Source organism: Syngnathus acus, chromosome 17 (genome assembly GCF_901709675.1).
Source record: "Syngnathus acus chromosome 17, fSynAcu1.2, whole genome shotgun sequence".
Classification (NCBI taxonomy): Eukaryota; Metazoa; Chordata; class Actinopteri; order Syngnathiformes; family Syngnathidae; genus Syngnathus; species Syngnathus acus.
The window spans coordinates 10,046,879-10,068,724 of NC_051102.1; the positions used below are offsets into that span (position 1 = coordinate 10,046,879).

Sequence of the window (21,846 nt, forward strand, 5' to 3'; positions counted from 1 at the left end):
CTTTTTTTTATTGTTTTGAATTGAATGTCTTTGTATGTTTGGCTGTGGAGAACCTGATATGTGATTGCTCCTAAAGGTAGGACTTGAATTAGAGATGGAGAGAGGAAAAAAAAGGTAACTAATAGTTTTTGTACAGAAAAAAATAAAAGTTTTACTTGAAAAGTTGAATTTCACTTTTCTGTGCTGAAGTTTCTACTGCAAATATTAAAATGTAACATTTGGATATAATGGAAATGGCATATTGTCTTTTAACTGTCTGCCAACAGGTACGCTGTTTAAATTCTGCAACCCGATGGAGCGCTGTGATTGGCCGTTTACTCATCCTCGTGGTACCTGTGAAGCAACAACACAAATGTAAATACTGCACAACTTCAAATATTCCTATTTGTTTTCTAAAATGTCACACCTGAACATCTCCTTGTACTTGTCCAGGGCCTCCTGGGCCACGTACTGGATGAAGCCCGGGTCCTGCGGGTTCAGCTCCCCGGGAACGGAGAAGATGAAAGAGGGAGAGTTGAGGACGTTCACCTCCACTTGGGTCTTCCTTACTGACAGGTTCTTGTCGTGGCTCTTTGGCGCCACCTGCAGAGCAAAACGGAACACCAGAAGTACTGCACACGCTTCACGTCATGAGCTACACCAATACCATTCATGAATTTGCCAACGTGGTGATTCATCTCACCCTGGTGATGCGAAAGATGTTTTGAGTGTCCGCCCTTGCCACCCAGCCAAACTCAGCGGCCATGTCGCCCAGCCAACCCAGCGTCTCGTCAGCGTGGCGCCGCACGATAGACAGGACCTCGTCGTATTGCTCCCTGGACACGCCGAGCAGCTGTGAAACCTGTTCGAGCTCCACATGCAGCTCCCTCACGCTGGGACATTCTGCAGGGATGGACGAGAGCAGACGTCTTTGGCAGCCGATAGATGTGGATGGGTGAGTGGTTAGTTGGCACTTTACCTGCCAGCAAAGTTCCCTGGCAAGCCTCGCACTGGTTCTGCAGTTGCCAGCACTCTGACGACTGCTTACGCAGGTCTCTGCACAACTTCCTGTTCCGCAGGAAGCGTGGGAATGTTCGCTCTGCAATCCAACACAAGGATGGATGTTATCTGTGGACTTTGGCAAATTGGAAGCAGGTATCTAAAATTGTGACGCTTTTTCTCGATCTGCCATCTCTGGTTCTGACCTCTCTTGTTTTGCTCTTGTTGCGCCCCGCCGCGGAGGCCGTCGAATGCCTGCGTCACCACCGCTCCAAACTCCTCCACCACGCTGCGTCCAAAGTCAAAGAAGGAGTCCAGCACCTCGTCCAGGCCCACGCCCTGCAGGAAGCCCGAGTCGCGGGCCGGGTCGTCGGGGGCGTCCGTGGCACCCGCCACCGGGGGCCCGCTTAAGAGAGCCCTGCGGACCGCCCGGTCCAGCCCGTCGCTCATCCTGGAGGCCAGCGCCGCGCTGCTGTTCACCAACGATCCCACCTTGCGGCTCAGGCGGGTGAAGGCGTCTTGGATGCGGACCACTTCGGCGTCGGGGCTTTCCGGGTCCTGGTTCACCAGGATGTCGTCTGCTTCCACGGCCGGTTCGCTGAAGCTGCTGAAACGTCTCGAAACGAGACGGAAGAAGTTCTCAACCTGGCAGTGGAGATGAAGAAAAGGTTGTGGAGTGAGAATACGATTGCTATTTAACAATGTATCTTGACTACACAGCAGTGAAGGATTCTGAACATGGCTTTGTCCTACTTTGGTCTGGAACGTTCCGAAGCCTCTGCGGCAGGTTTTGGTGAAGAATGTTTTACACGCGTCCTCCAAACACGGTCTGCACTCGTCCCAATGGGACCGCAAGGAGGCCTTGCACTGCTCCTCGGCCTCCTGCAGCTTCTCTGTCACATCCTGAGCCAGTTGCGCTGCACCCTGGTGGAAGAAAGAAACTACGTTTTGGTTTGTACTTTTCAAAGGGCTAGTCCACATATATATGTTAAATACATTCTTGTTTATAATTGAAATGAGTTCTTTTTATGACAGAAGGTACCATAAGTGTGTATCTACCTTTTTCTTGTCACCACTGCGATTCAGAGACTTCATGAGGTGCTCGTGCTTGCGCTCGTTCCTCCACATCACCTCCCTCATTTGCCCCACGCCGTACAAGGCGCGCTTCACCTCCTCGCCCACCACCTTCTCGCCGGCTTTGGACAATTCTGACAAGGCAAAATAGAACCTTCATCAACCTGCGTTTGGGGGTAAGTGGAGCAGTGCCCCCTTTCTTCCAGCAAATGCTGTTTTTTTTTTTTATCATCTTAGGTGGGTGAATATCCAAGGCCACTTTCAAGCAGCGGCTGGAAAAATGATCACGCCAAAGCACTGATGCCAAAACAAGCAGATGAATGCCAAATGGTAAGCAGAGCTGCATCAAAGTTTTGTCACATTTGCTAACTTAGCGTCTGATGTGCGGCACATAACTTGAATGGGTTTTGAAACATCACCTGCTAAAGTGTCTCCTGAGGCGCTTCCATCCTCGGAGGCACTGCTGACAAGCAGCCCCAATGACGCCAGCATAACCAGACTGAGCACAACCTTCATTTTGTGGTCTGAAAAGACACACACACACAGACAGACTCACGTCAATATCGTTCAGAGATAATAGGATTTGCGCTTGTGGCCAAATTCTAACACTTGAGGGCGCTCCAGTATGAGGATTAAAAAAAAAAAAGAGAGACCCATCAACAGGTAAAAACATATATTTTGAATTAATTGCATGTAATGTGCATTTGTTAGCATAGATTTTAGTATGTTAGTCATATTCAATCATTATTTTAATAAAATAATTTTATGAATGATAGTTTCTTATTAAAATAGAAGGATTTTTGACAGTTCAGTTTTACAATGAATATGTTTTTATTTGGATTTTATTTTATGCAAGTTGAGATAATGCAAGATTGGATGTATTTTTCCATGATCCCCCATTTTAATTATTTTTAGTTTAACTACAGTTACATTGATTCATAAGCTTATGTAGAAACACTTACATTACAAATATTTATTTGCAATTGATATGAGCAAAGATGAATAACAAGTCGACGGAAAGATGACTTACCGGCCTGAAGATCCACTGACAGAGTTAAGAAAAACAAAACGCTTTGTGGAGCTTGCCAGGTCTATTTGTACCCTTTCCACTAGGAGCGTGATAGGTGATCCTATTAGCGTCTTTGCTTTTGCCGTCCATGCTCGTTAATCCTACAGCCAAGCACTGCTTTGTTTACAACGCTTTTGCACGCAAAAAAATGAAACGTTCAGAAACTATGATATGTTAAAGGAGTGTGTCGTGGAGTGGGTTCTCTCACACCAAACTCATCCCAGAATACTCACGGGCCTTCGTCAAAACTGCCAATTGAAATTTAAATCCGAACGGGATCCAGTCTAGATTGATAGGTGTGTCCCAATACTTTTGTCCATGTCACGGTTTCTCGACATGACACTTGTTGGTTCGCAAAGCTGATGACAGGATGTAAACAATCTGTTGGGCTCTTTTGCATCTGGATTGTGGTGATGGGGGTTCTTCCCTATGGGCTCAAGAATGTGCCCTTTTTGCACGCCGTGACCCGCAAATCCAAGTGGCATGGTAATCAGAACCACATCGGGGTCTGTGGCACCTGGTTCCTATCACTGTGACTGCAGGAGTCTTGTGCTCATGTTATTGCTGGAGGACACGCATGGAAAATTCATAAAGAGCTCAGGGAATCATTTCTTGTCATAACAGCCAATCTGTGTTGATCTTGATGAGCATGCACGATAAAAAATCAAAAAGTGATTGGCCACTTTGGTTTGAAACTTGTAAGATATTTTGTACCAATTAAGGTGTCTATCCAATTAACTGTAAAAATATGGAATCCACGGGGTTGCTGGGTACTGGTTAATTGGCCTTGTTTGTGGTGTCCCACAGGGCTCCATGCTGGGGCCACTTTTGAATGTGTATACTAATTACTAAACGGATTCTCTTTGCAGATGACGCGAATACATTGCTACTTTGAGAAACAGGTTTAATTTGTTTTGTGACCATAACTCAAATCAATCATCTCTCAAATCATCTTTTCCCATTAAAATTAATTAATATTCCTTAAAACATACATTGGTGATATTTTATCTTCATTCTTTTATTTTAATATTTCATTTATTTTTTGTTCATTCTTATATTGCCAGATTTTATTCACATTTTTGCATTTCCTAACTAGTGCGTAAAAGTGACGTCCAACATTTGACTAATTTTACTTGAACGTGATTACAAGTGAAACTAACTTTTCTTTGTTTTGCGACACAAACACACACACACACAAGGGGGGTGGGTGCTCACGCAAGACGGTGCAGCCAGATGTGAGAACACGTGGTTTCTTTCTCCAAACAGCCTCGCAGGCTTTTCCAGCACTTCCTCTCTTGTCGCAGCTCTCCTACTCTCCTCACTTTTCTTGCTAAGCCTTCCTTCCCTCGCACACTTTACAAAAAAAACAACTTTTTAACTTTTTTGTGTTTGGAAAAAAAAAAGCGGCCTTTTCCTTGAACTTGTCCTGCACTTTTGCAGCATCAAGTTGATCGTGACGGATGGAACTGTGCATGTGATGGAGTAATTCCTGTACCAAAAGAGCCAAAGCAATGCAGTGAGTCGATGAGACACAACAAAGAGGTACAATGAAAGGTAAGATCGTTTATTGGATAGATAGATAAATATTGTACTGTAGTGTGTGTGTGTGTATGAGGTGCCACTTTTGTTAGGCCACACCGTGCGACCTGTGGAATGCGTGGGCAACTACTCGCGTCTTACATCTGCTTTCACTTAGTGCACCGCACGTAGCATGTGTGTAACACAAAAGACAAAGTGAGACATGCTTGCTATTACGTTATATCATACCAATATTAAGTGACACTTAAAATGACATCATTGGCTTCATGTAATCCAATAAAATACAAATTTGGGTTCTTGGTCGGTGGAGGGGCAGTTATGATTGTGCCCCGCGAATTCTTTTTCTAATTTATATATGACTTGGGCAGCAATGCTATCAGGCTAACGATTTCTTTCCAAGGCCACGAAAAACAGCAAAAAGCATGACGAATGACTTTACTATTCCCCCCGCATATTTCTTTCACTTGGCAGTAAACTTTGACATGTAATATTACCAGAAGTTGCAAAATAATTTTGGATCTGTTTGACACCAACACATTGTGAAACTGGGCCTGAAAAACAGAAAGTAACACAGAGTGCCAGAAAAGCGTCTCAGAGAAGTCAATGAACGCACCACAGCTGTGCAACTGTTGATTTTTCTCCAAACATCACATTTATTTCTCATGTTTTCCCCTTCAGACGACTTTGGGGAAGAGGAGGAGGTGCAGTCTTTTGGCTACAAGAGGTTCGGTGAGTATTGTGCGACGCTCACGACACTCCACTTCAAAGATTTCGCTTGTCTGGGCAGAAATCCTATTTTGGCAGCAGCTGTATTTTAATAATAATAATTCATTACATTTGTATAGCCTTCTCCTGCACATCACCCCGACTCTGGAACTCTCTCCCTCAGTCTGTCTGTGACTCACCCACACTCCCCATATTTAAGTCCCGTCTAAAAACCTACCTCTTCTCTCAAGCTCATGACCTCCCCTACCCATAACTGGTTTCCTCTTCTTAATTTTATCCAATTGTTTCTTCCCCGTCCCCCTCCCCCTCCCCTCATGTATGTCTTTGCCTTGTTCCCTGTAAGCGTCTTTGGGTTTTTGAAAAGCGTTATACAAATTTAATGAATTATTATTATTATTATAGCGCTTTTCAAAAACCCAAAGACGCTTTTTTTCAAAGCGTATTTTGTATTCTAGTTCTTCGTTCTTATGACAACACACAGCATCCTGTGTGCTCCTGACATTACAACCTGGTCACGCCCAGGAGCACTTTAAGGGGAAAAACCTTGTTGAAAAAACTTGAAGCCCAAAACAACCTATTTAGTCAAAAGCTTTGCTATGTAAGGCAGGCAGCACGAATAGTTCCCAGAATGCAACGCAACAGGCCATGCTGATGTTTTATGGTCTTGGTGCAGCTAAAACAAAAGCATCAATCACATGCAGGTGCAACACCAGCAGCTCTTCCAGTTGGACCCTTTTACTTTTCAATGGTTTTCTCTTAGTGGAAAACCCAAGCATAACAAAATGCATCAGTACAAAACCACACTGAGCACTGCTGCCATTTAGGTCGGATTGCTTCCAAACCACCATGAACAAGAAGTACAGTTGTTTCAAACACGTTTTTTTCCTTTTCTTCTTTAAAGGGGACATATTATGGATGAATTACTTTTTATTTTTTTTGCTCTTGACTCTTATCCCATTTAATTAATGGACTGAACAAAAATGGTGCCGCAACAATGTGTAGACAAACAATATAACAGCGCAGAGTTATATGGTCTGCGTGGAATGACTAATATTAGTGCAGCACTGATGAGATGAGAGACGAGTTGTGAAATGTTTTTGAGATGTTATTATGGCAGGACACGACCCCAGTGTAATATGCACGCAGGAAGGAGTGCAAATAGGGTTTGACTAACAATGTATAGTTGTCTGTATTTTACTGCCCCCAGGTGGCCAAAAGCATGCACGCACGAAGGAGCAGCATTCAATTGGTCGGGAAAAATGTCTAATTTGGGGTTGCCGAAACGGTTTCTTCGACATTTACTGTAATTGGCTTGGTTTTGTTTCGAAAACATACAGTTGCTGCCTTGTTCATGTTATGGCTTCTGTCACCTGCGTCTGGTTTAGTCATAATCCACGCACGCAGCTATTTATAGCTACGTCTGGTCCCAATTTAGTCTGCTGGATTATTACGAGTCTTGTTGTTGTTTAACAGCATGCCTTTGTAGATTCTTTGCGTGTTTTGGGGAATTTGGACTTTCTGCCTCATTGGATTGCATATCAGGTCTAACTGGAACGTAACTTGAGCTATTATCAAAAGGATTTAGCTTGCCGAGTCGTGATCCACTTTGTTTTATGTTTCGTTTGACAGTCAATTTCAGGCAAGGAATACCTCAAATGTATTCAACTTGTGTGATTAAGATTGATTCATTTCAATCTGACACTACAAATTGTTGAAAGTAAGAAAATATTTTTTTTCCGTTTTTTTAATGCTTGAAAAGAAACATGTTATATGAGTCTTAAGTGTTTCGCCAGGAATTCTTGCCCATGTGTGCAGAATTCTGGTTGCTTTTTCTTTGGTGTGTGCAAAAGAGAACAAAGGGAGTTTTCACAAGAGGTTTGGTATCCCGGTGAAATTAGGTCCAAAACCTGAGAACTTGCTGAGCCACTTCCTGCATTAGAAGTTGATTCAGTGCAAATGTATATACACTGAGAGGAGGAGCGGAGCGGAGCGGGGCTTGGTTCCAAGTGGGTGTTGCGGCTTTCATTCGGGTCCGTGTCGAGGCTTTGCTGTGTCAGCAATGTGCCACAGGCTTGGAAAAATGTAACTCAACCTTCAGAGGGTCTATTTATATTATATTTTATATATAGGTTCTTCATTTCCGCATGTACGTGAGGCAGGGCACGGTGAAGGGGTGTCAAGGGACACGGTGGGGGGGGGCTGCTTTTGTCAGGTTTCCAGCCGAGGAGTCGCATTCCTTGCCCGACTTATTTTGGAGAGCGCCACAGTGAGTGGTTCTAATTTACGGCGACTTTATTAGCAGAAAAGAATGCTTTCAGTCTGTTACTTATGAACCCCCCCCCCCCCCCTCCCCTACATGCACATGTTGAGTTTGTACAGTGCGGCCTTACAAATTGAATTCATTCTGTGATTACACACGTATCTCAAATCAGGTTTTTGTATTGAAATGAATGAAAATGACATTAATCCGTTCCAGCAGACAAAACAACCAAAAACGGTGTTATAAGGAGTCACTTTTATCTCAAGTTATTTTATTTTGTCGTCCAAATGAAATATCACTTCCTGATGGTTTCAATCAAACAAAAAAAAGAGTCAGCTGGTGTCAGATTCAAGAGTTTTTTATTCGCCATGTTTGAGCGTGCCAAACAAGGAATTTGACTTCGGTAAATCACAGCCTCTGTTCAACATTTAGGTGACTAACAACACTCAGGACATGTGAAAAATGGCAAATATTCTCAAACATCCCCTGATCTTAAACTCCCAAGAGGGCAAGGAAGAACTCAAAACTCCAGCTAGGGGAACTGAGTCAGAGGACTAAGGAAGTGACAGTTATCGGGTCAATCCGGGATTGAGTGACTCAAAAGGCAGACGAGGCGACTGGTCGGACGGAGCCACTGGGAATTGTCCCTGAGGATCATTTAAAACGGGTTAGTGCTCATCCAATTTTAAGATCTTGCCCGCATTTGGGGGAAAAAAAAGCTTACCAATTTAGAGTCGCTGGAGCCAATTTTGGGAAAATTGCAATCTTGCAGTAAGAAAAGAGCGTCGAGTCACATTGCTAAGATGCTTTTTGAGGCGTGAAATGTTGTGGGAACAGAGTGGTAGTCAAATCGACATCTGGTAGGGTGTAGGTTTTCATATAATGTCTTTTTAATTTATTTTAAGCTGGTTTCTGGGCTGGATCACAAGGAAAACACAAGAACTGGAGGTGTCTAACTCAATTTGATTTGAAGTGACATCACAGCAAAAAGACATTGGCTTCCACAGATGCCAACATCTATAACGGCCTTTTCAAATGTAACAAAATGCAAAATAGAAAGACGAGTGGCTGCTCGAGGGTGGCAGGAGTGTCGACATTTTTTTTTTTTTTTTTTACTCTTGATGAAATGATTGCGTTGTACCGGGACTGGTTCACCTCGTGAGAAATCTCCCGAGTCAGCTCCACTGAGTCAGCTCTCAAATATTTTGGGACTTGAAGAAAGAAACATGCATGAGAAAAAAAGAAACATCTTTTCGTTTATCCTCGGTTTGGGAAGCTTAGCGCCGCTCGTGTTTGTATGCTTGTAACAGGAGTGCGTTGACGTGAGAGTGAACACACAGGCCAATGCTGATTTAGCACCCTTACACCGTGGACCACCCGGAACGTGTGACCACTGGAAAATAAAAGTGCACACCACGATTTGAGGGGCAAGTCCAGGTTTGGTTGTGATAAAATATTTAAAACCTGCTTGACGAAACATGCAGCACCTTGTGTATTTCAAATACCCAAACAACACTGCCTTAAGAATGGACCACCATCTTACGGCTAACATAGACGAGGAATTTGACATGCTAACAGTTAGCGTCACTCCAGAAATCTTTAAACGGTGCATATTCGAACACAACTGGTGGAGCAACACAAGTAGACAGTAGTAGTCCATGAAGTCTTCTTCACTTTTCTGCATGGCTGTATTCTACTGCCACCTGTTGGTCATGAGCACTCCAGGAGGAGTGAATTGAAGCATTAAATCATGACTCACGGGTGTTTCAAGCTTAGCTTTTCATTTAAATATTTGTGTTCCTTTTCTTCGACCTGTTTATGGTAGTTGTAGTACATTCTCACACCAATACAATGTTTGAATATGTTTTTCAAAAAGCACTTGACAATCAGCGCCTGCTGCTCATCGGAGCATAAACTTTCACATGGGAATCTTCCAGTTATCATTTCGCTTCCCGGTAACTCGTCGTTTCACAACCTGCGGGGGAAAAAACAACTTCGAGCAAGGTTGCGCAATCCGCAGACAACTTTGGAAAGTTGTCTATTTGGACAAGGCGGAAAGATAATTGCATCCATCCGTGGAGCTTTTGCACTTGTTAGCCTGCCGCTTGTGTGTTTTTTGAAAAAAAGTCACAAACAATCGGTGACACGCTTGTAAAAATGCAGTGACCAGGAGTGAACGCCTTTATTGTGTTTGAGAGCCGTTCTGACTAGTTTACTTTCCTCAGTTGACTTGCAAACACAGAAGCTGCAAACTTGTTTCCTTGCTTGCTTACTTCCTTGCTTGCTTACTTGCTTGCTTGCCGTGATGGAATGAGGTCATTGTGTTTCAAATGAGCCTCATGTGGATACTCCACAGTTTGTCAGTCATCCACATGCGATTCAGAGTCATATTGTTTGGATCAGAACCACAGATCCATATCAGCGCTAGTCCAACTCAGCTACACAAAATCACAAGTCCGTATTATGTGCTTCCTTGCTTCCTGGAAGAGACACGTAATATGACCACCAAATAAAAAAAAAGGTGTGGCGAGGGGAATTGAGGTCATTCGGGCCTTCTCCAGGGTTTGTCCTAGACCAGGGGTGCCCATCGATCGCGATCGACCGGTCGATCGCCAAGCCACTATTGGTCGATCGCGTGATATTAAAATGTTTTTATTTTTTTTCGCACTTGACGCGTGTACAAACAACGGCGCTAACACGCTAGCTCGCGAGTTCCCTCCAATTGTCAGAACCCTGTTTTTTCTCTTAAACTTAAGAAAGGGTATAAAAATGAGTGGGGCAGCTGGCCATAGTAAGAAGTATCACTTTCATAGGGAACGGGAGTAGGACTTTTTTTTTCACGATGACATGGCGTCAAAGTTGAATGACTGACTAAAAACAAAAGCAAAAGGTCAGGTCTTGACCTAATGTCTTGTATGTGGTTCATAGCCGCCTCCGCTTCTTAAGATATGTTTGTATATCTTTGCTGTTTTTGTTCGAATGGTACAGTCTGGTCCAAACACACCGACGACCCCCCCCCCCCCCCCCCCCCCCCCCCCTCAAATAAAGCTGCCTGCGCTCATCTTGTTTACATGGTATGTTGATGTCGTTCTTTAAGTGAAGACAACAAAGCACTTGAGGGGCTCTGATGTCGGGCCCCCTCAAGGAGGTTCTACGTAAACGACTGCCCCGTGTTACCTCTGCAGCTGGGCCCTCTTAGATGGGATGTTTGGACAGATGGAAGGGCCCAGAATGCCTGCACCCACCTCCCCCCCCCCCAACCTGGTTGTCCGAGCCCACTCACTGAGTGGGAAGGATGGAATTTCAGTTAGCTGCTCCGTTGGACCAGCGATTTGGACAAAAGTACTTTTTGTGACTTGACTTTTCATTTTGTTTTGTGTTTTAACTCGACTCTCCTTCTCTTGTAGGAATCCAGGAAGGTTCCGAGTGCACAAAGTGTAAAAATGACTGGGCTCTGCGCGGCGCCATCGCGCTGCTCTACGTGCTCTGCGCCCTGCTCACAATCGCCGTGGCCATCCTCGGTTACAAAGGTCGGTGACGGTGACTGCAGTGATCGTTATACATCCATTTCTTTTTTTATAGCCCTTGTTCTCATTGGGTTACGAAGCCTAACAGAGAGGCGAGGTGCACTTTGGGCCAACTGGCAGCAGATTATAGAGTAGCAAAATAAAGCTTAAGGTGTAACGATACTGCCTAAGTGCCGATTGCTGTGTGTGTGTGTGTGTGTGAGCTTGTAATGCTTTGGCTCCATAATACCGACCAGATGAGCCTGCAGCGACTTGATTGGTTTAACGAGGCCTGACCAGAGTTTATGGCTGGGTGGTAATTTGTTGTCTGGTGAAGCACTCGTGGGTGTCGGGGATGGTTTCCGAGAATATTTGATGGCTTCTGTGTTGTCTTTTTGCTTATCCACGTGCCGTATTTCCCCAAAGAAGGGCACCCCAGCATGTACTTTGGTGCCCTCTAGGGTTGAACAGCTTCTAAATGCAATTTTGGATTGGCGTCTGCTTTTGTGCACATCTGAAGTCAATTCACAACGCAGCCTACGCTTCTTTTCATTTCTGTCAGTGGTCCAGAGAATGGACAACGTCGCCGAAGGAATGCAGAAATATGGCGGTAAAATCAACGCTGTGGAGACCGACTTAAAGAAACTTGGTGAGTTTGGCCATCACATACAAAATCCAGAGAGAGGCACGCAAATGACATTTATCCATGGAACATATGGTACAATCCTTGTCTGCTCTCAAACAAATCCCCCCCAAAAAAGTTAAACTGTTGATGCTGGCTGACCGGAGGTCTTGCGAGGTTGGCTGAAGTCTTGCCTAATGTTGCGCAACTTTGGAGAGGCTCCATTTTATTTTCACCTTTTTACGTTTCCCCTTCAGACTACCAGACGGGTGAGAAGTCGGTCAACGCCACCAGTGACATTAAGACATTTAAATCGGATCTCGAGGCCCTGCAGAGCCAGCTGAACGATATCGACATCAGGTCCACCCAGAACAGGGACGTGCTGAGTGAACTTCACCTGACGGGCGACAACACGCAGGACAGCCAAATCTCCTTGCAGAGTTTGCTAAAGGGCAACGCCGCCTCGCTGCGCAGCGTCAACCAGACGTTGACGTCCTACGGCGGCGTGATCGGTGACCTGCAGACCGACACGGCCAGACTCCAGTCCGAGATCCAGGGTCAGTTCAAAGAGCAGGGTCAGTCTCAGGTCAGTATCAGCGCGCTGAACATCACGCAAGCCCAGCAGCGCAATGCGCTAAGCTCGCTGCAGAAGACGGTGGAGGACGCGGGGCAGACGGTGCAAAAACTCAAGAATGACTATCAGACGCTACAGCAGACAGCCAGACAAACCCGTGCGGACACGGTCTGGCTCAAAGAGAAAGTCCAGAATCTTCAGATTATGGCAGCAAACAACTCGGCGTCGACGCGGTCCAACGGCGAAGCCTTGGATGATTTGGGGGCTCAGCTTAGCACGCTAGCGAGCCAGATCCAGAACACCTCCATCCTCACGGAAGGACACGATCAGAACTTGCGGGAACTCATGGACCATCAGAGAGACCACGATAACGCCACCTCGTCCAAGTTCGATGTGATGGAAGCGCGCCTTGACAAGCACGAGAGCAACATCGATCGCGTGACGGGCAACGTGAGCTTCGCCGCGCAGCTCCTCGGCACCATCAGCACGGATCTCAACAGCCTGAGGTCGTGCGCCGAGACGGTGATGCGCCACTCTGACGTCCTTGTGGACCTGAACAACAGCGTCGGCGAGGCCAAGGACGAGAGCAGAAACCTGCGCGCCCAGCAGGATGAGCTGGTGGCTCGACTGGACAAAGAAGTCAACAGCTTGTCTTTGGTGATGGAAGAGATGAAACTGGTGGATAGCAAGCACTCACAACTCATCACCAACTTCACCATCCTCCAGGGTAAGACGGGGTCCTGCAAGGGTGAAATCGGGAAAAGGAGGCATCTTCAGCAGTGGCCATACAACTGAACACATTGCCTATAATTGTTTTTTTCAGGTCCACCAGGTCCAAGGGGCCCCAAGGGAGACAAAGGGCCCCAGGGCCCAGTAGGTCAGTCAGGCCGGAAAGGTGATAAGGGTGATAAGGGGGTACCAGGTATGGTAGGAGTGAAAGGAGAGAAAGGTGCTCTTGGCCCACAAGGTGCAATAGGTCCAAAGGGTCCACCTGGCCCGCGAGGCCTTCCTGGGGCTAATGGATCAAGAGGACCCGGGGGTCGACCTGGAACCCCCGGAGACAAAGGCGACCCTGGATCTCAAGGTCTTCCAGGCAGAGATGGACTAGCGGGTTTGCAAGGGCCGCAAGGACCACAGGGTCTCAGGGGTGCTGCGGGACCTGCTGGCTTAGAGGGGCCACGTGGGCCTGTTGGACCCATCGGTCCTCCTGGTCCTCCAGGATTACCTGCGCCGGTGCCTCCGACTGTTTTGAAGTTACCGAAGCCCACTGCAGCTCCTGAACCAACTGCTAAACTACCAAGCGTGGCAACAGAGCAGGCTCAAATGCCACAGCTTGCCCCCACTTCAGATCCTGGTTGGTCTCACGTTAGCATACCTGAACACGACATATACTGAGAAAGTTCATTGGCAAGTAGTCGATCAACCGTAATGATTTGCTTTTAGGTTGTCCAGCAGAGTTTAGGCGGTTTGGAGACAGCTGCTATTTCGTCTCTGCCGCCACTCTGAAGATCAACTACGATGAAGCCAGCACTTTTTGTTCCAACATGGCAGCACATTTGGTCATTATTAACAACAATGAGGAACAGGTAGGAGTTATTACTTGGGAGGAATAAAATGAAACATTTTGTAAACAACGGGGTCCTCCTCAGGTGTTTGTGAAGAACATGGTCACAGGCAAGGGCTTCTTCTGGCTGGGTCTGACTGACAGGGAAGAAGAAAATGTGTGGAAGTGGGCGGATGGAAGCATACCGGTTTTCAAGTGAGTCTTCTTTGATGTCCCCCTCATTTTGAGGGACAAAAAACAAAACTAAACCATGTTGCCCCTGCGCTGGCTCTCAAAGGAAATGGAATCCGGGCCAGCCTGATAACTGGACGCACGGTCACGTACACGGTGAGGACTGTGCCGGTCTCATCCTAAACGGCAACTGGAATGATTTCTTCTGCACCGAGCGCTTGGGCTTCATCTGTGAACAGACCGCCAGTGGTCAGTATCGTCTTTATCGACACGGCTGAGAGGGTTGCTTTAAAAATCGAAATCTCTTGCCTTATTTCCTCCAGTGTCAACTCCGGTTTCGTAGCATCATCGTGGACTTGCGTGTGGAACAGTCAAGTTTGTGGGAGACAAAGATGAAGAAGAGAGGACTTTGTTGCAAAAATTGAGTTTCACTCTATAAAGACTAAAAAGCACTTTTTGTGGTGCAAAAGACACACCTACACAGCCCATCTTGGTCTGTATTGATGAGCGAAGACCTCGAGGATGTGTATCATCTAATTCATTCGTCAATGCAACCTCCTTAGTTGCTAATCATGTCGTTAATCTTTTTTTAATCCGAAGATATACAACAGACACTATAACAGGAACCAGCCATTTAAAAGGAAAGCTCAATGTGAACTGTGCTGCTGTTTTAATAGAAGATTATTTCCCCCCCTTAACGTGCCAGTACGTGAGGCACAAAGACACAATATGCATTGTTATACAGTATATATATTTTTACAAGATGATTCATTTACCAAATACCAAATGTAGCATGTCGGGCGCTTATTAAATACATAATTAGTTTTATATATATATAATTGATATTTGCCAATTTGTGTATTATTCAGGGAATACTGTAGTTAAATTAGCGCCCTTGAAAATAACAATTCACAACATTCACTGCAATAAAATGTTTTTATGGCTCATCAACTTGATTAGACTGGTTGCTACAACTGCACAGATTCACAAAAAATAGACACGAACAACATTTTTTTTTTCTTGTGCATTTTCACATTCTTGTAAAAACAAAAAGAAGCATAGTTGGCAATACTCGATTTGAAAGTTTCTAAAGAATAAAGAAATCAACACAATTTCAACCACCAAGGGTTGCCTGGATGACTGAGCATCTACAAATTGTATTTTTATTCTGAATGTATGTCATAAATGACTTAACAGCTGTTAAGCAATTAAGATATGAACGAAGTCAAGAAAATAGAATGAAATGACGTTTTTAATTGAAACTGAAACGTCTGAATTTACAGTTTAATATGCAAAGTGCATTACATACCGAGAGTGACGTCTTAACAAATTTTAAAAATTACAAATGTCATGAATACAGAAATACCTGGATATTAACTAATCACAAATAACATTATTTCGACTGGGAATTAATTTGGAATTTTTAAGATTGAAATGGACGTTTCTCACATTATCTTGCCCGACAAGACATCGTCACGTGATCACAATCGTCATGTGACAATGACATCATTTTTTTATGACAAGGACGGGGCACAAGCTGTATGGTTACGTCATCTCTCAGATACTTCTACTTACTTAAAAGTTTAGACAAATTAGTAGAGTTGAAAGTGTGATTATCGAGTGTGTGTGGTTTTTTTTGGTTGCAATTTACCCCCGGGGTGGACTTTGACTCGCTTTCCCAGCATGCCTTGCGTGTTGCTAGCGAGAAGGAGTGACTGTGTAGAAAAATCGGCCGGCCGACGCTTTTCGACATTCAACCGAGTGCTCGCTCGCTACTATGCATTTGAATAGTTCCAAATAAGGATAAACGACAACAAGCGCGGAAGGTGACGTTTGTTGCTCCAGCGATGCCGCTCTTCGCCACTAACCCATTCGATCAAGATGTTGGTAAGGAGTATGCTAAATGCTAACATTGTTTGGCTAGTGTCTCGACTGGTGGGCGGCTTTTGTTGAAGGTGTCTCAAACGAAACTGTCGCTACTCGTCAAATTCAAATATATCTACCGAAGCGTAGTTTGACTTGGCGACGGTATCCACGTCAGGCACTCCTTGAGCATGTGTTGTTAGCGTGTTAGCTCGGCTAGCGTATCAACCCTGACACATCAATTCACCTACGTGATGATGAACTGCACTGGAAAAGTTTTTAACAACAGGAACTCAAATGACGCATTTTGCACATACTTCTGGTGGGTAACTCAGAATTTAGTCGGCTTGTGAAAGCACTTAAAGTTTGACTTGTTTGTATTCACAAAGTCGTGCTGTACATCCGGGTGATCAGAGCAGGTGTACAGTACGTCATTCCGATGATTAGCACTGTTTGTTTTTGTCAGCAAAGATTTTGTATTAAAAGTAATTCATCTCCATTTGATGGTTTCATTTTTTAAACCTACTGCCTTGTCCACATGTTTTCCCCCTCCATAGAGAAAGCAACCAGTGAGATGAACACAGCGGAAGACTGGGGCCTCATCTTGGACATTTGTGATAAGATAGGACAGTCACGTAATGGGTCAGTTACACTTTTTGCTATACGCTCTTACAAAGTTATATGTAGAGGTGCAGCCATTAATCAATAACTTATCAATCACCAAAATGATATTATTTGATCAATTGTTTAGAGATCTTTGATCTTAAATTGTCCACATATTTAACATTTCAGCCCCTTAAAAATATTCTCCTATTTCTTAAGCCCTTCATGGAAATACACTCGTGTTTCATCAAAATAACACATTTGCAAATAACATTGATCAATGATGTTATGGACCAAAGCAGTAATTGAATCCTAATTAACATTTGTGCATTTCCTGCACTGTCAATTTAAAACAATGTCCTGTTTTGGAATATAGGGATGCATTAAAAACTGAATTAATTGACAGACGAATCGATTGCTAAGCCGTAGCCCGTGTTGATTTGTATCTTTGTTGCTTGGCAGGCCCAAAGAATGTCTGCGCTCTATAATGAGACGTGTGAATCACAAGGACCCCCATGTGGCCATGCAGGCACTCACTGTAAGCACACAGAACTCCAATCCAAACTGTCTTTCTCAGGAAAAAGAACATTCCTGAGCAACCACAATACTGTCCCCCCTAAAGAATTACGGCTTTGAAAAAAACGAGATGTAATTATTATGACGATACTTAATGAAGTGTATTTTTGACAAGAAGTCATTGTGCGTGTGCTGGCAGCTTCTTGGTGCATGCGTGTCCAACTGTGGCAAGATCTTTCACCTGGAAGTGTGCTCTAGAGAGTTTGCCAGTGAAGTCAGCAACGTCTTAAATAAGGTTTGCAATCGTCTCCATGCGCATTGTTCTGACTACATAGTATTGTGCTGCCTCTAGTTTGGTTATTCTTACTCCTAGGGTCACCCTAAAGTGTGCGAGAAGCTGAAGGCGCTGATGGTGGAGTGGGCCGAGGACTTCCGCAACGACCCCCAACTCAGCCTGATCTCGGCCATGATCAAGAATCTGCGCGAGCAGGGCGTCACGTTTCCCATGGTGGGCTCTCAGGTCAGACTGCGTCCAGCAATTGCTTGCCTTTCGATTGAGGTCAATGTGTGACCCGCTTTCGATCTCAGGCGGCAGAGCAAGCAAAAGCCAGTCCCGCCCTGGTGGCAAAGGATCCCGCCACCTCCTCTAACAAGAAAGAAGAAGATGACTTGGCCAAAGGTAAAGGCAAGAGGCTCTTCAATCCAAATATTTTTCAATCTAAATTGTTATTTGTCGAGACGCAAAACATCCTCCCCTCTTTGTTGAAACTGCAGCTATCGAGCTATCCTTGAAGGAGCAGCGGCAGCAGGGCCAGACGTCCTTCTCCGGCCTCTACCCCAGCACCTCGGCACTGATGCCCGTGCACAAGTCTGACGGGCGCAAGGTGCGCGCCATTTACGACTTCGAGGCGGCCGAGGACAACGAGCTCACCTTCAAGTCGGGAGAGATCATCACCGTCCTGGACGACAGGTCAACATGCACACGTACCCTATCTCCACGTCAACGGCGCGTGTGTGGGTCATGTGACTAAATGCATGTTTTTAACTTAATTTTAGCGACCCCAACTGGTGGAAAGGGGAGACGTATCAGGGGGTGGGCCTCTTCCCATCCAATTTTGTCACGGCTGATCTCACAGCAGAACCCGAAATGAGTACGTACACAGACACACACAAACACACACACAAATCACAACTAGACATATATCATCATAATATAATGACATCATTAAATAATGCCAAGAACTTGTACATCATGAGTTTCCTGCTTTGATTCAATAGATTGTGCAGCTCCTTGTCAGGTGTGCACGTAGGCTACCAGGGGGCAGTATATTACGTACAAATAGCCCACAATAGGAGATAGTATTGTACAAATAGCCCACAACAGGTGACCCGCCAAACAGTCTGCCTTCATTTATGTAACAAGGAGCATTTTTTTCCATCAGTTTCTGCTCTTCTCACAGTGAAGACGGAGAAAAAGACGGTGCAGTTTAGCAAAGACGTTCAGGTGGAGACCATCGAGCCGGAACAGGAGCCCGTTTTCATCGATGAGGTAAAAATGGCACGACTTTACTCATTTGGCACCATACTTTGATCAACTCAGGGGTTGTGTTAAAAATGTATTTTCAGGACAAAATGGACCAATTACTGCAGATGATTCAGAGCGCAGACCCCACGGACAACCAGTCAGACAGTGTTGAGTTGCTACAGCTGGAAGGTAAACTTGTCAGTCAAATACTAAATGCCACACATGCTGTCAATACTTGATTTAGGAAATTGAAGTATGCAACAGCGTTAATGATATCTCGTCACTTGCGTTCGTTTTGTCGTATGTCAGGAGCGTGCAATCAAATGGGGCCCCTCATTGACCAGAAACTGGAGGACATAGATCGGTACGTCCCATCATCAAACACTTGCCAAGTGTCATCATTAGTCGATCATGTTGACCCGTGTCGATCATCTGTGTGACCAGGAAGCACTCTGAGCTGTCGGATCTCAACGTGAAGGTGATGGAAGCCCTGTCGCTGTACGCCAAACTCATGAACGAAGACCCCGTGTATGCCATGTACGCCAAGCTGCAGAGTCAGCAGTACTACATGCAGCAGCCCCCCGCCGCCACGCAACAGCAGGTACAATGCACACCCATGGCTCGCCTGCGGTGCCAACATCCTAATGCCTGTTTGTGACACCGCAAGGTGTACCCCGCCGCGACTTCGTACGGGATGAGTGGCGGCGGCGTGCCCGGTTACAACGTGCCCGTGGAGCAGCTTCAAGGCCAGCAGCCCGTACCCGGACACAGGTCAGATAAGACCGCCGAACGTCATGACGTACACTCGGGTTACCTGCAGAGGAGATGACAGAAAGGGAGAAAAGCTGTCACAAAACCACAAAGAAATTTTTGGGACAATATGATCAAGAAAGCGAAGAGTGGCACAAAAGAAATATATGCCGAGTCAGCCGAAGGGAAGACGCTGGTCAGCGGCAAAATGAAGAGTTGCGTAAATTAAGGCAGGTGAGATGAGACTGCCATGGACTCGGAGACAAAGACGTATTGTTTCATTTGTACTTATGTAATAATATTTCATTTGTATATTTTATTTTCAAATCTGTGGCGAAAAAAAGGAATTGAATCTGACAAGGAAGATTAGCGATAGAGCGCCAATCCAGTTTTTCACATTTTAATCTTCAAAGAAATGTCATCTTTGAAGTATTTGTCTCATAAAATAGCAAGGTTTTGGTTCACTTTTACTTCACTTTCAGTTTATTTCATGAAATGAGTCAATTTTCACCCAGCTCTGACACAGTAAGTACATTTAGCCCTCTTGGCATTCATGTGGTAGTAACTCCAGCGTGACATTGTGTTTGTTTGACCAGCGAGGCCCACCTGTACATGGCTCAGCCTGCCGTCTACGCCGCGCCGGGTGGCATGCCGCCGGCCGACGCGCAGGCCTACTCGGTTCCCGGGACCGGCCCCGCCGCCATGCAGACGCTGCCTAACTATGGCACCCCCTCTGGCCAGATGCCGCCACCCTCCGCAGAGCCTCCTCAAGCCCCCTACTCAGAGAAGGCCTTACTATAGGCCCCCCCCCCCCACGAACAAACGCTCATTGACACCAAAAGTCAGCGTAGTTGTGCCAGATCAAACATCTCCAATGTTTATTTTGACAATGCTGAAATCCAAGGTAAGGTTGCCAACCTCCCAATTCTCCAACATAGTGAAAATGAGCACAACGACCCATGTATTTTCTGCAGAATATTAAACCAATTACTTACGTATATGAGATGTTATTCTCAATTTAAAAAGTTCAATCCATTGTAATATGTGCTTCAACAGAAACAGCAATAACAGTCCCGGGTCAATTTGTCCCAAAGCATCAGAGGTAAGAAAGAAAATCTTAAACTATTTCTTACATTACATAAATTCAGCTAAATCATTTCTAGTCAGTTTTTTTTTTTTTTTTTTTTTTTTTTAAATGATCAATTCTAATCTTGTATTCATTGTCTGTGTGGCAAGAGAACATATGGGGATGCGCGCTCATTACAAAAAGTGAACACCACATTGTTATTCCAGAAATCGGAATGATCCCCTCCCTCATTAGAAGTCCATAACGGTGTGACTTGTGCTTTTTTCCGATGTCTGGGAGAATTGGAAGAGTTGTGCAGCACTGTTATATTTAGTTGCACTTTTTTGTGTGTTTTGTTGTCCGGTCAAAACTCCCCAAAAACTAACAGCCTTTGTACTCACACTACTGTGCTAACCGCGTCGTACAAAAGTGGCATCGACTGTCTACATTTTGTATGGGGTTTTTCCAAGTACGGAAAACTGGCACCACTTTTATTTTTTCGTCTTTTCTGGGGTGAGGTGAGCAAAGCATGCACATGGCTCTTGTAAATATTGTTAGCACAGTTAGCGCTCAGCCTCAGAGTACTAAGTGGAAGAAGAAAAAAAAATTATCCATAAGTTTCTTTTTCTTTTGTAGAGTATTTTTAATTTATGTGTTGATTGTTATGCTATTTACAAAATGACGAGAAACGGGGGCAAGAGGATGTACGTATTCCGGGAAGAGCGGGACCACGGGTGATGTTCCGATTCTGTAAGTTGTACATTATGGAAGGAAGAAAATGTCTTCACGTCGCCGTTTGTGATCGTCATATTGTCGGATGAGAACACAAACAAACCTCCTTTTGCGCATTTCAAAGTGAAACTAAGTCATGAGTTTAATTCCCTCCCCATGCCGTGGACCCGACTTTCTTCCACACAAGGCTTACTGGTGTAGATGTTAGCAATGACTGGAAATGAAGTCATTAACTTGAACTGGAGTTAGTGCAATCACTTTCGTTTCATTTTGCCTTGTTAATTTGTATGAAATTTGATTGAGGTGTAATAACAAATTAGGGTGTTGGACTGAAAGCCAAGTGGAACATGCTGCCTTTTTTTTTTTTTTGTAATAAAACATGCATACTTTTTTTTTTTTTTTTTAAACAACTCATACCCTGCTCTTTGTAATGCATTCTTTAAAACATACTTCTCAATTGGTATTCACAATAAAATGACAAACAGGCAAAATGTATAGAACAATCTCTGTGGTGGTGTGTTTTATGCAATTCAAATTTTTATCGTAGCTGTCCTTAAAATGTCAATTTCAGTTACTATGTACATTGTGTCATTTTCAAAACTATTTCAATTTCAAATTTGTTTCTAATTTAATTCAAATATAATTTCTAAAAATTGTAATCAGTATTTTAGCTTCAAAAATTCGAATTTAACTATTGCAATTAGTATG

General features: G+C 44.6%; 3 protein-coding genes across 6 annotated transcripts; 2 read left to right on the forward strand and 1 right to left on the reverse strand.

Moving 5' to 3' along the window:
* Position 1: 1 nt before the first annotated feature.
* On the reverse strand, positions 2-3,141 carry clul1 (clusterin-like 1 (retinal)). The gene is made up of 9 exons (XM_037276059.1): positions 3,083-3,141; positions 2,472-2,576; positions 2,038-2,186; positions 1,732-1,902; positions 1,185-1,623; positions 959-1,078; positions 683-882; positions 407-582; positions 2-333 (listed from the first exon to the last, which is right to left on the reverse strand). The coding sequence occupies exons 2-9, from the start codon at positions 2,566-2,568 to the stop codon at positions 315-317; spliced, it is 1,371 nt and encodes a 456-aa protein (XP_037131954.1). The 5' UTR covers positions 2,569-2,576; positions 3,083-3,141; the 3' UTR covers positions 2-314.
* Positions 3,142-4,405: 1,264 nt separating this feature from the next.
* On the forward strand, positions 4,406-15,124 carry colec12 (collectin sub-family member 12). 3 transcript variants are annotated; one of them, XM_037276049.1, is made up of 10 exons: positions 4,406-4,675; positions 5,339-5,389; positions 11,054-11,176; positions 11,715-11,801; positions 12,032-13,075; positions 13,172-13,702; positions 13,792-13,934; positions 13,998-14,107; positions 14,190-14,332; positions 14,407-15,124. In XM_037276049.1, the coding sequence occupies exons 1-10, from the start codon at positions 4,669-4,671 to the stop codon at positions 14,424-14,426; spliced, it is 2,259 nt and encodes a 752-aa protein (XP_037131944.1). In that variant the 5' UTR covers positions 4,406-4,668; the 3' UTR covers positions 14,427-15,124. The 3 variants fall into 3 exon arrangements, with proteins under 3 accessions (XP_037131944.1, XP_037131943.1, XP_037131945.1); XM_037276048.1 differs by lacking the exon at positions 4,406-4,675 and having other exon boundaries at positions 5,323-5,389; XM_037276050.1 differs by lacking the exons at positions 4,406-4,675; positions 5,339-5,389 and adding an exon at positions 8,211-8,313.
* A 489-nt stretch (positions 15,125-15,613) lies between these two features.
* On the forward strand, positions 15,614-21,641 carry stam (signal transducing adaptor molecule (SH3 domain and ITAM motif) 1). Of its 2 annotated transcripts, none has more exons than XM_037276057.1 (14): positions 15,614-15,970; positions 16,504-16,588; positions 17,012-17,087; positions 17,265-17,360; positions 17,439-17,585; positions 17,654-17,750; positions 17,840-18,035; positions 18,122-18,216; positions 18,526-18,614; positions 18,692-18,779; positions 18,900-18,954; positions 19,035-19,191; positions 19,258-19,361; positions 19,937-21,641. In XM_037276057.1, exons 1-14 carry the CDS (start codon positions 15,931-15,933, stop codon positions 20,139-20,141), a joined length of 1,530 nt encoding a protein of 509 aa, XP_037131952.1. In that variant the 5' UTR covers positions 15,614-15,930; the 3' UTR covers positions 20,142-21,641. The 2 variants fall into 2 exon arrangements, with proteins under 2 accessions (XP_037131952.1, XP_037131953.1); XM_037276058.1 differs by having other exon boundaries at positions 15,616-15,970; positions 17,654-17,744.
* The last annotated feature ends 205 nt before the right edge of the window (positions 21,642-21,846 follow it).

Coding starts and splice junctions, on each gene's coding strand:
- clul1 (XM_037276059.1), bottom strand. CDS start 2,568: ATGAAGGTTGTGCTCAGTCTGGTTATGCTGGCGTCATTGGGGCTGCTT. Junction 883..958: donor CCAGGGAACTTTGCTGGCAG/GTAAAGTGCCAA, acceptor CCATCCCTGCAG/AATGTCCCAGCGTGAGGGAG. Junction 583..682: donor ACATCTTTCGCATCACCAGG/GTGAGATGAATC, acceptor TTTGCTCTGCAG/GTGGCGCCAAAGAGCCACGA.
- colec12 (XM_037276048.1), top strand. CDS start 5,323: ATGTTTTCCCCTTCAGACGACTTTGGGGAAGAGGAGGAGGTGCAGTCT. Junction 5,390..11,053: donor TTTTGGCTACAAGAGGTTCG/GTGAGTATTGTG, acceptor CTTCTCTTGTAG/GAATCCAGGAAGGTTCCGAG. Junction 11,802..12,031: donor GACCGACTTAAAGAAACTTG/GTGAGTTTGGCC, acceptor TTTCCCCTTCAG/ACTACCAGACGGGTGAGAAG.
- stam (XM_037276057.1), top strand. CDS start 15,931: ATGCCGCTCTTCGCCACTAACCCATTCGATCAAGATGTTG. Junction 18,780..18,899: donor TGAGTTGCTACAGCTGGAAG/GTAAACTTGTCA, acceptor GTCGTATGTCAG/GAGCGTGCAATCAAATGGGG. Junction 19,192..19,257: donor CCGCCGCCACGCAACAGCAG/GTACAATGCACA, acceptor TGACACCGCAAG/GTGTACCCCGCCGCGACTTC.